General features: G+C 41.0%; 1 protein-coding gene across 5 annotated transcripts in view; it reads right to left on the minus strand.

Moving 5' to 3' along the window:
* The window catches only part of DIP2C (disco interacting protein 2 homolog C), a 308,290-nt gene that overhangs the window by 130,402 nt on the left and 162,456 nt on the right, over positions 1-15,432 (minus strand). For 3 of the 5 annotated variants that reach the window (XM_030230923.2, XM_030230928.2, XM_030230905.2), the window contains exons 2-4: positions 12,921-12,992; positions 10,212-10,379; positions 612-722 (exon numbers count right to left, since the gene is read on the minus strand). In XM_030230923.2, coding sequence (XP_030086783.1) covers positions 612-722; positions 10,212-10,379; positions 12,921-12,992 — 351 coding nt within the window. The remainder of the gene's footprint in view (positions 1-611; positions 723-10,211; positions 10,380-12,920; positions 12,993-15,432) is intronic. The other 2 variants (XM_030230938.2, XM_030230931.2) reach the window with 1 other exon arrangement.

The raw sequence follows: 15,432 nt of genomic DNA on the forward strand, positions 1-15,432 counted from the left end.
CCTGAAGACAGCAATGAACTTGTTTTCTCTCAGTCTGCAGAAACCTCCCCCAACTGACACAACTTTTTGGGGAGTTGAAAGTGTACTCACATTGGTCAGTGATGAATCCCCTTCATGTACCACAGACTTCTACTTGTTCAGTTTGCTCAAATATTCCCTGTCTTAATTCTCCTTCACAAAGGGTAGGTTGTCATTGCTCAAGACTTTCCCATGGGTCTCACATGCCTTGGTTTCCAGAGCTCAAATATCATCAGCACAGACGAAGGCAAAGGATACATTAATTATCTTGGCCTTTTCCATGCCCTTAGTCAACTGGTCTCCTTCCCCATTCAACAGTGGGACCATGTTTTCCCTTCTCTTCCCTTTTTCACTAATGTGCCTGCAGGAGGCTTTTTTGGAGCCCTTCACACTCACTGCCAGATCCAGTTCCAGATGAATCCTGGCTTTGTAACTCCACCCCTGCACGCTTGGACAGCATGTCTCTATTCGCACAATGAATGTTCCCCACTCTGAGCTACACGAGTTCACAACAAACTTCTTTTTAAAAAAGCAAGGAACAGAACAAGACGTGAAATTTTCATTCCAGTTCTGGGGTCTTCAGTGCCACTCACCCGATCTGTAGCGCTCATCCCGTGACCCTGAGGACCTGCGACGGTGATACCGGGAGGAAGAGGACGGAGTGACAGGAGTCCGACGTTCTTGTGGTAAGGCCTGGTCCACCCCTGCATTAATGGAAAAAAAACCAAACAGCTCATTCTGATTGAATTTTGGAAGATTTCTAGTGAGGAGGAGCTCAGCATACACTAGGAGTAGAAAATGAACGTTCAGTGCCTAAAGCGCGTCGTGTCAATTGGTTGCACGGTACTTGCCTCTGGCCAGCTTTTCTGATGTGGCTATTTTCCTGGTTCTCTCTAAAAAACCTTTTTTCCAGGGTCATGAACAACATAGAAAGAGCAAACAGACAGTAATCTTGGCATTTTTTATTTCACAAACAGATGACTTTTCATAAAGTAGTATTTAGGAAATATTTTAATGAGCTAATAAAGGCAGACACCATTGCAATGGATACTGAAACCTTCCTGCAAAATGGTTCCTAGGAAAACTTAGTGTGTATCATCTAAAACCTCATTTGGTTGGATGGTGTCAGTTGGTGACAACACAATAGTAATCTGTGGAAACTAGTTCCTGTGGGATAATAATATCTATAGTCATTATTACCTACCAATGGTCAGAAAGTAAACTACAACTACACCAAACCAGGCTGAAAATAATAACTTGTTCCAGCAAAACAACAAAAATAGCCTTGTAAACCTGCAGCATTTAAATATGCTGAGCCTAAACATCCAGTATTTTAAGATTCAAACCTTTTATTAATCCCTTTCCCATAGTGAATTAGCTATTTTTTAAGCATTTTCTTGAAAGCTTCTTCTTAAAATAACTATTAAACTACAATAGCAATATAATAGCAGCATGATATATCAACACTTCTAGAAACTGATGTTGTTTGACAACTTCCAGATAAGAGTGAAGGCAATGACTTAAGCAGGAAAGTTCAAACAAACAACAGGAAAAGAAAGCAAACCTGCATCTGTAACAGTGGCATGATGTGGTTCCCTGCTCTCTTCCAGAGAAGAACCTGAGCAGACAAGCCCAGCTGATGCATTCAGCTTTGAGCTAACAAAGCACAGAGCCTTGGGTGTGTGATGCACAGGGGTAAAGAGCAGGAGGACCAGACAAAATTAAATTGATTCTTTCCTACAATTTTTTGCCTTTGAGAAGTAGTTACACACCACGTGTAAGTGTAAGAACACAAGCAAGACTGGCCCCTTGCACTTAGGGCTCAAATGTAGGACTAATAACTTGAAATTGGATTCAACAAAACAATGCTTGGAAATATGTTCATATTTTTCAATTAAAACAAAATGTAAAAACTCTCCACTACTATTTCCAAGCAGTTCAATGCCAGCTCATTGGAGAGGGACAAGAGTTTATATTCGTGGAAACAAGAATTTCTATGCAGACTACAGACCAACCGAAAATCCTGTGATTACTGCAATCAGTCTCAGTTGGGTTTCAATGGACTCTCAAAAAGCATCTTTTGAAAAAAGTTGGCAGGCATTGTATGCTTATTTCTTTGTGAAAATAAACTGCACTCAAAATCCAGCTTTTCTCTTAAATCTTTGATTATCAGCAATGTCAAGTCTGTTTCGATTCTGTGGAGGAATGGCTGGTTGGCTAAAAAACATGCTTGGAGTAAAATCTCATAGGCGCCTAGAAGACAGAATGAATCCATAAATTTTCCTCTACTCGGATTGTGATTAATAATTCACTCTCTTAAGTCAAATAAAATGTCTTCATTTAACTCCTCTGTCTCCATACTATAGTACTGCATAATTACACTTGCTCTCATTTCCCTTAATATTCTTTCAGTCAGGTGAACCTGACTGCTAAATCACTGAAATAATCAAAAGGAATACTTCCTACTCCCTTTTATATATCAAAATAAATACTTTCTCCTCCCTTTAATGTTCAGATTTTTTTCTCCTTGATTTTGTAACTCTGAAAATGAGCAATATACAGTTAATAACTAATTTTGACTACATTTTGACTACATTTTTTCCAAAAATTATGTTTCAGTCTGTATGAAATGCTAAGCACCATTACTTATCTCAGTCCTGTCACCCTGTTCTAAGTTCTTCTAAGCCTTCTGATGCTTACATTCTTATAACAAACTTTCTCACACACTTTTCTATAAATAATTATGGTTGTACACTCTTTTCTGGAGAAGGACAAATTTGATGGACTGTTGGTTTGTCCAGTGTCTTTGGAGAGGTGGCACTGTCATCCTCCAATCCACTGTCACTTTTGAAAGCCTGTAAGTGTTGGAGTCAGAAATTAAACACTCTTCTTTTTACCTTGGGAATTCCAGTGTCTGCAACGCTTTACTTCGTGTCCTATAGCGACACAGTCCTTATCTACATTATCAGGAATGAAATAATTTATGGCAATGCCATATATTCATAGAAATCCTAGAAAAACACACCCAAAAATTCTACCTAACACTGAGGCTGTGTGACAGAGGTTTTGCTAAGAAAAAGCAGTGCCACATTTCCCACAGCAAGCGACTCATGTAGGGCAATGGCATGTGGAGAAAAACAAATGAAGATAATTGAGATGTTGCCACTGCAGTACAACATCATGATGATTCAGGAAAAGGAGATGAACTGCATCTTCCAAACAACAAAACCACATGCAAGAAGCTTCAGAAACATCTAGGGGAAATTAAATTGTGAGGAAAAGCATCAGTTTCAGAGGTCCACAACTGCTGTAGGAGGGAGATCTTCAAGGCAGACCTGGAAGCCATGGGGCAAAACACATTCAAGCCCGTGGCTTCCTTCTCCTGGCTTAGTGCCTGTGAGACACTTTAAGTCCCTTTTCTGCAGCTGTGAGCAGTACACAAACATCTTTTTCCAGGTGCAAAACAAACAGTGCAAAATAAAAGTGCACTTAAGATAACACCAAACACTGACCCTGCCATGGCAGAAAACACAGGACACCCAGCTGGCCAGGCAGTGCTGCTGCCCACAGTACTCCCCAACACAGCCATGGGCTCTTCCCTCCTCCAGTTCACTATGGAGATTGTGGTTTTACTACAGATACATTAAGTGTCTCATGTAATCTTAAAACTGAGACACTTTAGCAAGTTTTATTTCTTTCTACTTTGTATACATGTGTTTGTTCTTTTAAATAAGTCAGTTCTGACCCAATGAGCAACATATAGTCAGGAAGGAGGGAGCCCCAACTCATGATCCTGCATCAGTAGTCATTTAAGGCAATAGAAAACTAAATGAGAATATCAAAATGTCATATGAGATCTGGGGGATCATTTGATGGCTTTACTTCCCACTTACCTATATATAAAAACAGTGAGTAAATCTCTACCCAAGAGTGGAGTAGGACAAGTGAACTTGGCTCACTGACAACACCAATTAAGATAAGGAAGTTAATTGTGTGCTATAATACAAGAAGAAGCTCTGCATCAGCCAACTGCGGGGACACCTCTTTGTATTATGTTCCTCTAGGGTGAAAAACCAGAAAGCACTGCCCCACTTTGGAGAGACAGCAAGGAACTGGATGACAGTTCCCTACTGAAGGGGATGGAGCAGGAATTAGCTGGATTGCCTGGACTGACATCTTGGCTTCCTGTGTACCCGCTGGCTGCCACAGCACAGCAATGGAGACAAAGGACACAATAGCAAGGACCTACACACTGCCACTCCTGAGCCATGGGTGGGAGTAAAAGCCATGCAGAATAATGACTGCCATGAAATCACTGAAGTGTTGCCACAAATAACAAAGCGGTGTTAACAGTCAAATTGCTCACCTCCATGAAGGCTCTAGCAGTATAGTGCAGTAACAAGAATATTTTTTTGTCACTTCTGAACATAACTAAACCCAAAAAATTGATAGCTTTCACAGCCAGCACAAGGGTCCGTGAGTTAAGTGCTAATGCTTGTTCAAGTGCAGCTCCGCCCAGACGCGTTTGTGAATCGGCAGCATGATGGCTTGAGAATCCATACTTGGATCGATTCCTCAATTTAAGGAGGTGGCAAAGCAATGAATGGCTTTCCTAAGAGAAAGGCCAGTGTCATGCTAGTGCCCTGTGCACTATCAAAGCAGCATAATTCTTAATAACACCGTGGTCTACCCCAGTCTTGCAGCTGAAGCAGGACTTTACCAGGTAAGTGTGATTAGCACTAGTGACTGACTCTTTGAAAGCCATGAAGAATTTCAGGAAAATGTACATGCCTGGAACACAGTTATTTTATATGACAGGCTTAGAAATCAGTGCTTCCTGGTCATCACAATACACACAGGCATCAGCAGGTGCACTAGAGCAAACAGACATGTTCCTAACACAAGCCAAAGCTCCTAAGACACCTATATCTTAGGTGTCTGTTAGGTGTCTACAAGAAGGTGCTTAAGCTAAGCTCCCATTGTGATAAACAGAGACCTAGACCAGAACTCAGGATTCTAAACAAAGGTGTCAAACTTCTTTGCAGATGTTGTGGACTGTGATACCCAGCCTGGCTGGAATGGCACTGTCCCCTTGAAGTGATGTGTTACGTGTGCTCACTCTGTGCAGGTCTCCAGCACCGTAGGAAGTCCTGAACAGTATCAGACACCCATCTTCAGGCAACTCTGTAAATCCAGTGAAGCCTTGAGAGCTGTGAAAGTGGCCAATGGAGGTCTCTGCTTTGGAATAAACTGAAAAGCTCTTTGGGTTTCAGCAATTGAATTAACTGTATCTATTCACATAAGAATGGAAGCATAAATATAAGGTTCATAGGCAGACAACTTAATGTAGATATATCAATGCACAAATCCTAATCTGCAAGCTGGATCCTGTCTTGACTGAATGTAGCTAAAAATGCAGAGCCTCAGTAAAGCTATTTAAGCAATACCACTGCAAGCTGGATAGCTTTATTCTTAAGTGCATGGAAGGTACAAAACTGTCAGCTCGAAGCAGGCTTCACCTCTTTTTAATTTTTTTCCCCCTTCACCTCCTTGTTCCTCCATTCTTTATTACTTCTTTTTGTAGCTAAATTGCAACACTATGTGCTGATAACAGGGCAATAGCTGCACTGCCCTCTCCAACAAAGGACAATTCTTTCCTTATTGTCAGCTGACAAGTCGCTTTGATGTATCTCTTATTCCTATGTCTGTGCCAAATTTTTGAATCTAAAAATATTTAAAAGCTGAAATGTCTAACTGACAAGAAATGGAAGGTATTCTTAGACAGAGGCTACATTTATTGTTCTAAAACTAACTTCCAATGTGTGCCCCCAGGAGAGAGAGCTGAAGGATAAACCAAACAACTCCAGGGCCAGTGGGAAGGAAGGCACACAGTGCCTGCAGTGCAGTTTTAAGAAACAGTATTTACCTTCCCTTCACAGTGTTTCCTGAGCTTCTATTCAATGGCTGACGGCTCAGCTTTAAAAGTAAACTCAGGTATGAACACACAGTACATTTTGTAAACATGCTAAATGTCACACCACCCCCATGGAACTCGCTACTTAGTGTGGCATTTCACTCTTCCCATCAAATGTACAACTAAGTAATGAATTCACTGGATAAGCCAAGGGAGACTTAAAATGCAATACTTCTAAACAAAGACATCCAGGAAAATGGAGCCACATTCTGCTAGATAAATCTGGAAAAATGTAATTTCTGATTAGAATTGTTTAATTAAAAGTTTTCCTTCACAGGTGAGCTTACTCTTGGTCTGACTTAATCCACATACTCCAAATTTTCTTTTATTATTACAATCTCAATTTTGCCTTCCAGAATTTCCTTGAAAGGTTTAGCCTTCAAATCAAACTTAGCATGGATATCACAGGCTTCTTTTTTTCTCTCCTTTATCCCACTGATGGTGGACATCACATTATAGCTCCAGAGCATACGTGATGTTTGGTTTCCATTTTCCTTTCCACAGCTTCAGTGTCCCATTTGAAGATTCTTTTTGGAGAATATATAAGAAAAGACTACCTATTCACAAAGCAAACATCTCCACCAATGGGCTGGTCAAATCACACTGCAGACAAATTCAGGCAGAATTGTGAATTCCAGCAGTTTCTCATTTTGACAGAGGCACCCAACACTTCAAACACCTCCACAGGCTCCACCTCCTCTGCTCCAACACTGGTTAAGCTTTAAGGCCCTCAGTGGTGTTTTTCCTTTCTACCCTCTATTGTTCACCTCTGACTGAGACATCTTTCCTCACCCATTTGTCAGATTTCAGACCAGCACTTTCATGTTTCCTCCTATGCTCTTATGTTCTGCAGATGGCCTCCAAGAACATCAACAGATATTTCCTCAGAAATCTTCAAATTCTTTGAAAAACATACCAACTCTAATGTGTACTAAAAAATACCCTCCACCCAAAAAAAATCACACCAAGTGCTACCTGCATTACTGACAGATTTTATCATGTACTCCTTAGTGAAAAGGGAAGGAAGGTATTTTTTGCTCTGTGTTTGAACATAGTGTAATATTATGAGGTCTTGGTACAGGATAGAAAACAGAGATGCAATCAAAGGCCAGAGAATTATAAAATGGTAACTGGACTCTCAGTCATGGTGGCAAAACCAAACCAGTAACCAACATTTTAAGTGATGGCCTCAAGGGCTACTTCTCAGAGGCTTTCAATACCTTCCTTTATCCAAACTAAGCTCTGCAGGCATCCACCAATTCAAACCCAAACTCTTTTTTAAGCCCAAGACTTATTGGGCATTTGTCTGTGTGCTATAGTTTCTCATCTGTGAAACAACTGTTGCAGTGTTTCAGGGATGTGCCCACGTGCTGTGCAATGCACATGCCTTTCAAAGAGATCCATGTTCTCACCACACTTACACTCTTTGAAATGCCCCACCATGGTTATCCCTTGGTAAGATCTTTGAGAATTAGGAAGGCAGATGTTATAGGAATACTTGCTAGTGTTAATAAAGTGAATACATGAGAGTATTTTTATAGAATCAAATTTTGTTTAAATATTTCCTTTCAATCTTTGCAATTCAAATAACGTTGCAATACAAATAATGTGTGTGGAAGAAAAAATGAAATTGTAATCACCAAGTTTACTTGGACTGCCTTAAGACTTAGCAGCAGGAATAGCTGAAAGCAAAAGCATGCACACATACACACAGAAAGTATGCAAATATATGCACAGAGAGCAGATATTAATATATGTGTCATGCTAATAAGAGAGGCTATGGAAATTGGTTCCTGTAATTCTATAGAAAATTGTTTTTTCGTAAGGCAAAAGGAACCTTCTGCACAAATGTATTATCTTCTCTGCCCTGCATAGCTTGAAATGTTCCCAGGCTGGTGCTGTTGGGGCTCCAGCAGCAGGAGGTGCAGGGATCTGTCTCTAGGCATGTGAAAGGAGCAGCAGGTGCCTTTTAAGCACCACATCTCACAGATTTATTAACCATAATAAATAAAGCACTGATGACTGGTCCACATGGTTGCACTACAAATAGAGCTACACTGGTGGTACCAATGATGGGAAATTACAGAAAGCAATCTAGTGGAGACACAGCACTTGATTAAGAGAGAATGAACCACCCATGTCTGAGCTGTCAGAAGCAATGCTAAATTGATAACAACATTGTCTGTGAATGAATAATCAAATTTCCTAGCAAAACACTGGAAGTGAATTGGGTAAAACCACAGCTTATGGGGAACACAGGTAATTAAGGGTTTTTTTCTTATAGGGAGGGTTTCTCTTTATAATGTGCACGCAGTTGTCCACATTATCTTACCAGAACTGAATGATCAAATTGAGATAAAATTCAGAAAGTTATTCTGAAATAAATTCCTGTTTAACTAAGCTCTTGGCTGTCATGGCTCCTCTACAGAGGCAGTAAGAGAAAGGTCACCACACAAGAGGGGCTGGGATGTACGTACAGGTATAAAGGTCTGGATTCACTATTATTTTTAGATGTCTGACACAAGGGCACACTGACAAAAGAAAAATTGCTCTGCACACAGAACATCTCCAGCTACAAACCCACATCCTGAGAAAGCATCTTGAGGAAACAAAGCTGTACTTTTGTCTCCCTGACTTAAAGCAGGTGGGGATTTAATGGGAAAGAAAAAGGGGACTCCTCCCATCCCTTCTCCCATTAACACTGCCAAACGCAGCATATCCGTTCCGGATTTCTGGATGTTCGACAGCCTGGCTGGAACAGTACAAATGTCCTTTGCATATGTGCAGTCTGTGCAGCATCTGGATGTGTCAGACCTGCTGTGCATGCACTGCAGTCAGCCTGCAGATGTGCAGTGGATCTGGCACATCCCCTGTGTGTCACTGCAGGTTTGCTGTTCAGCATGTGACAATACGTGCTCTGGGATTGTCCTGTCAGAAACAGAGAGCCTAAGAGCCAGTTCCTACATCATTTGGAGGAGTGTCAACCACATGGTTGCCTGGCTTTACCTTTAACAGTTCTCCCTTTCTAAAATGACAGAATCCCAATAAGCATGACAAAAAGATGATATGTGTATGTCTGTTCATATATTCTACAGCCCTTTTACTGGTTACATTTATCACATGGTTTAATATCACTAATGCTGTTAAACCTGAAATTGCAATTTACTTTAAATCCTTTCCATTTTGCAAAAATCTCAGGCAGAGGAAGTTAACCATGTCAGACTGAGGGAACCTGACCTACAGCAGCCCTGTGTAAGAGAAGAAATACAAACACAGTCAGAATCCAACACAGACCTCCTCTATAGAATTATAGCAAATTGGTTTGAAAATGAGTGGAGAAGGTTTCTGAAACAGATAACCCTTTTACAGGTATGTCTTGTTCTGACAGAGCTGTAAATCTTATCTTCCCTCCAGCCATCACTTACGACACGTCTGGACAGCCTGTGCAAGTGTGGACAAGCACACAGGCTAGAGCATGATGTCCTCCATCTGCCCACATGGTTGGCAAGAGAAAATCTGTTGTCTTGAAGAGCTGTGGATCCTCTGCAGCCTTGCTATAAATGCAGGGATAAAGCAGAATGCCTGCCACCAGCCACAGGTCCTGCCAGAGGGATGGGTACCTGGGAAGGCCACAGTTCTACAGGCATGGCTGGAGTCATGCCTTGCCTTGCAGGGATGTAACCCTGAGGAATGTTCTCCCTTCAGCTTGCTCTAGCCTGATGCCTGCTCCTGGAAATCAGGCTGCTTCTGAATGGCTTGGATGTGAGCAGAGCTCAGGCAGAGATCTCTACTTGAAAACAGCATAGAACTAAGGGTGCTTAGAGAGTTTTATAGCTTCCTCCAGAATCTGGTGAGCTTGGGCCCGTTCAGAGCACTGTAAAAAGGCAGTGCCAAAAAGGGAATTAGAAACACATGCATTCCTGTGTTTCACCAGCTTATTGTGCACAATCTCCTCCAAAGTATCCATGGTATGGAAGCTAGAGAAGTGTTAATACGTTCAAATGTTATTAAGAAGAGCTATTCCTTCTCCCTTCCCATCACTTCACTCTCAGGCAGAGAAAGTCAGCAACGGCCTTCCAGATGTCATCCTTTGGTTGTCCTGCCTCGCAACTGGCAGCCCCGTGTCCATCCTACTGACGTAGGCATCTACCAGAGGCTTCCAGAGGAGGCACAGTTATATACAGATACGGACTGGAAAAGATACATTCATGGTGCTCACCAAAACGAAAATAAAAGAGAGGCCGGTTTCCTGCAGTGCTGGCTGCTCTCTCTCTAGCGGCCGCTTCCCGGATGTCACAGACACCAATGTTGGCAGTGCGGAGCATTCTTCTGGCAGCTCCTTCACTGTGTTGCAGTCTACACCGAACCGCGGCAGCTCCATTCGCTGCTGTAACAAGTTGAAAAAAACTAATTAATTCACGTTTAGTTTTTTTACATTTGTTACAGCAACGAGTGGAGCTGCTGCCCCCATGCAGAAGAGCACACACGCACACGCACGCACAGACACCACAGGACACCCACGGAGCCAACGCGGGTCGATGTTCCACTCTGCCAACATGGGCGCTAGGAGTGTTAGCCAAGGGGCAGCGGGAGGACTGCGTGTCCCAGAGGGGAAATGCCTTTGGATTTCCTTTAGCGTGTTGAATGCAGTCACAGAATGCAAATTCCTACCCTTTCCCAACGCCTCCCATCCCAGCAGAAGTCATGTCCGTTTCCATATTGGCTTAAAATATCTCTAAAACCTCTATTCCCTTATGCCACCAAGATCCAAGTCCATCACAGCTTATAAATTCTTGCATTCCCCATCAAAACAGCTTGTGAATTTTTTTTTAAAAAAAGGCTAATTGGTCATGGATGTGATTGTTGAGATATTAACAGAGGCTTACAAGAGGCAGCATCTGTTTTGTCATCCTACTTCTTCTTGGAAAGGATTCATCTCCCCCTTCCTAGCGAGCAGGGATTTAAAGCCATTCAGATGAATAAGGTTTATATCAAATCAAACCTTTTCAGGTTTTGTCCAAAAGGTAACACAACAAAACAAACAAAAAGTACAAAGACAGCAAAAGACCCAAGCACAAATAGTATCCATTTATGGAGGAAAATACTTTAATACAGCAGAAGTAGTGTCTTCCACTATAATAAAATAATCCATTTAGCCATCAGCTAAATGATTGACCTTAATATATTTACAAGAAAATGGTGGACAATATTTCAATAGTTTGCTTTTCTTGATCCTATTACCTTCACATCCATATTTCACATTCCTTTTGAGGGATTTTCCAGCAACTGGCTGAGCAGAAAATGTTCATTCCATTTTGTCCCATCCTTAAAACAGCTCAAAGTCAGCTACATTCTCAATCACGACCTCTTCAAATTATTAAATGGACCTCACCACAGGACTGGCTTACAGAGATCCCCCTGCTTCTCCTTACACTGCAAAACTTCAGTATCACAATAGAGACCTTGAAAGGTAAATCTGTGAGGGTTCTCCATGTTGTCTCTTTCCTCATTACATGCATATGAACCCCCAGCAGTTTCAGCCATGGATATAGTTTGACCAGAGGACTGTGAGCTTTCTGGAGAAACAGCTCTATTTGCTTGTGTGAAGAAAGGAGAGTAACAACTAAAAAAATAAACAGATTCTGGTTCCAACTGTGCTGCTGCATTGAAGATTGCTGTGAGGCTCTCCATAACTCAGCAGATCTAAGAAGGTCTCATGAGAACCAGCTGTGAAGACTAATGTATGTCTGACAGTCGGGTTGGACCAATAAATACCCAGAAATTTAATATACTGCACCTCTGGTATTGTAGCTCTGTTGTTTTGATTTGCTTCACTCTCTAATGGCTCCCAATGGTTTGGGAATGTCACAGACACCCTCAAACCAGGCTGTATCACCTCAGAAAACAGAGGGGTCTGTAACACTGATCTCTGATGTGGAGTTCCCACCAGTGGAGCAGACCAAGTGAAATCCAAAGGCACAAAATCAGCATTCTGCTATGGAGCTAGACAATAGATATACAAACCTGATGAAGAGAGAACATGGCAGTGCCTTCACTCATCAGCAGCTTAAATAAAAGCCCATCAATTCTACTAAAAAGGAAGGATTTTGTAAAAGAAGAAGAAACTAGTACTGAGGCCTGCAACAAAACCAAGGCTCAGAGAAAGCCAAGCCTAAGTGAGACCAGGAATGCACTGGCACACTCCTCTGAGACCAAGACAGAAGAGAGGTCTACACCAATACCTACAGCTACACACTGAACCTTTGTGCTCCAGTGGCTCACAAGAGTAAAACAACTCTGGAAAGTTCTTATACACATATATGGAATAAATTCAACTAAGCAATACATTATTACATTTAGTTTGAAGGTATATTTACACCTTTTGGGCGAGTACATGCAGCCTATCCCTTAATACTACAACTATGTGTAAAAGGTCAGCTGTCCCCATGTCCTAGGACAGACAAGCTGAATGCCAAGGATATAGATGGTCTCTCTAGTGTCTTCAAAAGTGAGATGTGGACAGGAAACCCAGAAATGGAGGAAGTTACAAAGATCCAAGGTTTTCTTCCACTCTTGCTACTTCTGTTCAGAAAACTTCACATGGCTGAGATGTTAATGAGTTAGGACATCACATTTTCCTTTGGATTCTTGCATTCCTTCCAACAAACAATGCCTCTCTAACAAGCCTAGGCTGATTTAATTTTCCAGACATGACTGCCAAACCCACACCAACGATTGTAAAAAATGTACACACACATCAAAGCAGACATATATATAAAAATACATACAAAATGGATGGAATAAGCTTATTCTGCATAACAATATCTCTGTTTCTGCCACATCTGTTTCTTCAGAGATGCAGATTTCTACAGTGGCAACTATCAGTACACTTGACATCTTCATATATCACAAGCACAGATACACATACCGGGAGGCTGTGGCAGGTAGGCCCCAATTAATTTTGATCTCTTCTTTTCATATCCCTTTTGTGTGATGTCACCTGCCAAGAAAAGAAAAGGATAATCAATAAGATGTGGATAAAGACAGTGTATAGCTTCTTAATGGCAGCACCATCAGCTTAGCCACCACTGCACTGTTCATCTGTCCTGACAATTAGAATGAACAAATGAAAGGCACAGAATAATCATTCTACCCAGAAAAAACTCAATTTATGCCAGAGCCATTCTGGCAAGAAAATACCCAACCTTGACTTATTTCAGTATCAAAGTCCAGCAGCACAGAGTTTTAAAACCATATTCATGTGCTGCACAAGAAGCTTTCAAAAGCTGCAATGACCTTCATTAGGTTAATAAACAATGGATTATACAGAATGTGTGGGCTTATAGTGGCTGGCAAAACACATCCCTGATTAGCATTTTCTATCATTAATGGGACTTTTCTAATCGAGCATGTAAGGCACAAAAGACTTGAAACTGCTGCTATATCATTTCTGCAATAAAAATGTTTTAGCTAATTTCTGAGCAGTCCTGAGGAACAAAACAAAAACAAAACAGAGCTACGACAGATCCACTAGAAAATAGCACCGTAAAAAATCTTTGTCTGGATTTCCACTTAAATATAAAAAAAATATTTGGAGGCAAATGTCTGTATTCCTTAAATTCAATTAAAGTGACACTTCACTGTGCCTCAAGCTTCCCCAGGTAAGCTATGGTTTTTTAATATAAAGATTAAAAACCAGGTTTCTGTAAAAGTTTTCCAGCAAAAAATGACTCAAATTAGCCATGTAGAACAAAACATATTCTTTTAGTCTTCTTACATTTCAGAAGTTTGGCACCAAAGCAGAGATACACTCCTGACTCTGGAGCTAAATATCAATTTAATACATGCATTTATGCTTGTGTTCAATTTAAGCTACTCCAGAAAGTAAAAATTCAAATATTTTTAAAATAACACCATATTCCCTGCCCTTTCAATAGGCCTATCTGTTATTGTGAGACTCATCATGCAACTAAAGCTCACTTGCAACATTGGACTTCTGTACTGGTAAAGGCTGAGGGCTTAGGAGGGTGGAAACCACAAAAAAGGAGATGAGCTTTGACTGTAGTGTCCAGCTGGACATGGCAACGTGAGCCTGTTTGTGCTGCTCCATCCCTGTGCTCAACCCTTACCTAAGGACACTCTTTGCCAAGGGAACAACACACTCATTCCAATCCCAGCTGCTCTGGCAAATGGGTGCTAAATTAGCACCAATGTCTGCTGGTCTGAAATCAATAACTACATAAAAACATCTTTAATTGCTACACCTTGCTGAAACACCTTTTCTTGGGAATGGTTCCAGTAAGCAATAAGGAGGCAAAATTCTCCAAATCTCTCTCTGACAGTGTCCTGAGCCAACCTCTCGCCCCTGCTTCAAAAACAGTCCTTAAGATGACACCTATAGTCTCCACTACCATATCTCAAACTGCTCTACAAAAGAAGTCAGCTAAAATATCTGGGTTTTTAATGAGGAGAGCGAGACTGGAGCACTTCAAATGATAACATTCCTGTATTTATGCAGGGAAGAAGTGGCAGACTTGGCAAGAGGTCCTAAGCCTTTAAAGTTCAAACCCACTGACTTTTCAAGCATATTTCTTCCCATTTTGAACACTTCTGGCATGCGTTCAAGCTAGTGAGACAAGCTCCCTCTCCGTTGTAATCACCAGCTTCTCACAAACCAGACAGTAACAATAGATACCACTTCATTAAAATGCTTTAATGACAAATGTGTTTGCTTTTATGTGAAAATTATAAAATGTGAAGAATTTTTTTCTTTCAAACTGTTGCTAAACAAATTACTATTGACTTCCCGTGCTCATCAACACCAAAGTCTCACACATTCCAGACATAGCCTGAGTAAAAATTTTACTTTTTAATTTTCCTATTGCTCTTTTAGGAGAGCAGAGGTACCCTGTGGACAACCACAGCTCCTCTGTGGTATGTGCAAGCTGGAAATGACATTTTAGATCTGAAACTATTAACAACAGGTGCTTGGCTAGTGGTTACTTTGCCACTCACATTGGTAGTAGATACACATGCCAATCAATACCTCAAGCTATACATTCCACACATGGCTCATACAACCTGCACGCATTCCTGCCTCTAAGTTTCTTCCACTAGTTTATAAACCTATATTGTCTTAATGGAATGAAATGACAGAAAGCAGTCCTTTGACACCAAAGTGGGAAAGGTAAAAATCAAGTGTTATCTCTTGTCTGTAATAATCTTTTATTCAAACTGGTATCCAGACTCACTCTTTTGAAGTTCACCATTAAAGAACTACTCTGGGGAGAAACAATAGTAACTCCTTCCCCAGATCACTGACACCACCAAAAAAATCACCAATAAAATGAGGTTTTGAGACTATTTATTATGGAAATATTTCAGTTTCCAGGAGCAAATTTGGAATTATCACTAAATGTTCTATAATCATGTCCATTATA

Source organism: Serinus canaria, chromosome 2, assembly GCF_022539315.1.
Source record: "Serinus canaria isolate serCan28SL12 chromosome 2, serCan2020, whole genome shotgun sequence".
In the NCBI taxonomy this organism is placed as follows: domain Eukaryota; kingdom Metazoa; phylum Chordata; class Aves; order Passeriformes; family Fringillidae; genus Serinus; species Serinus canaria.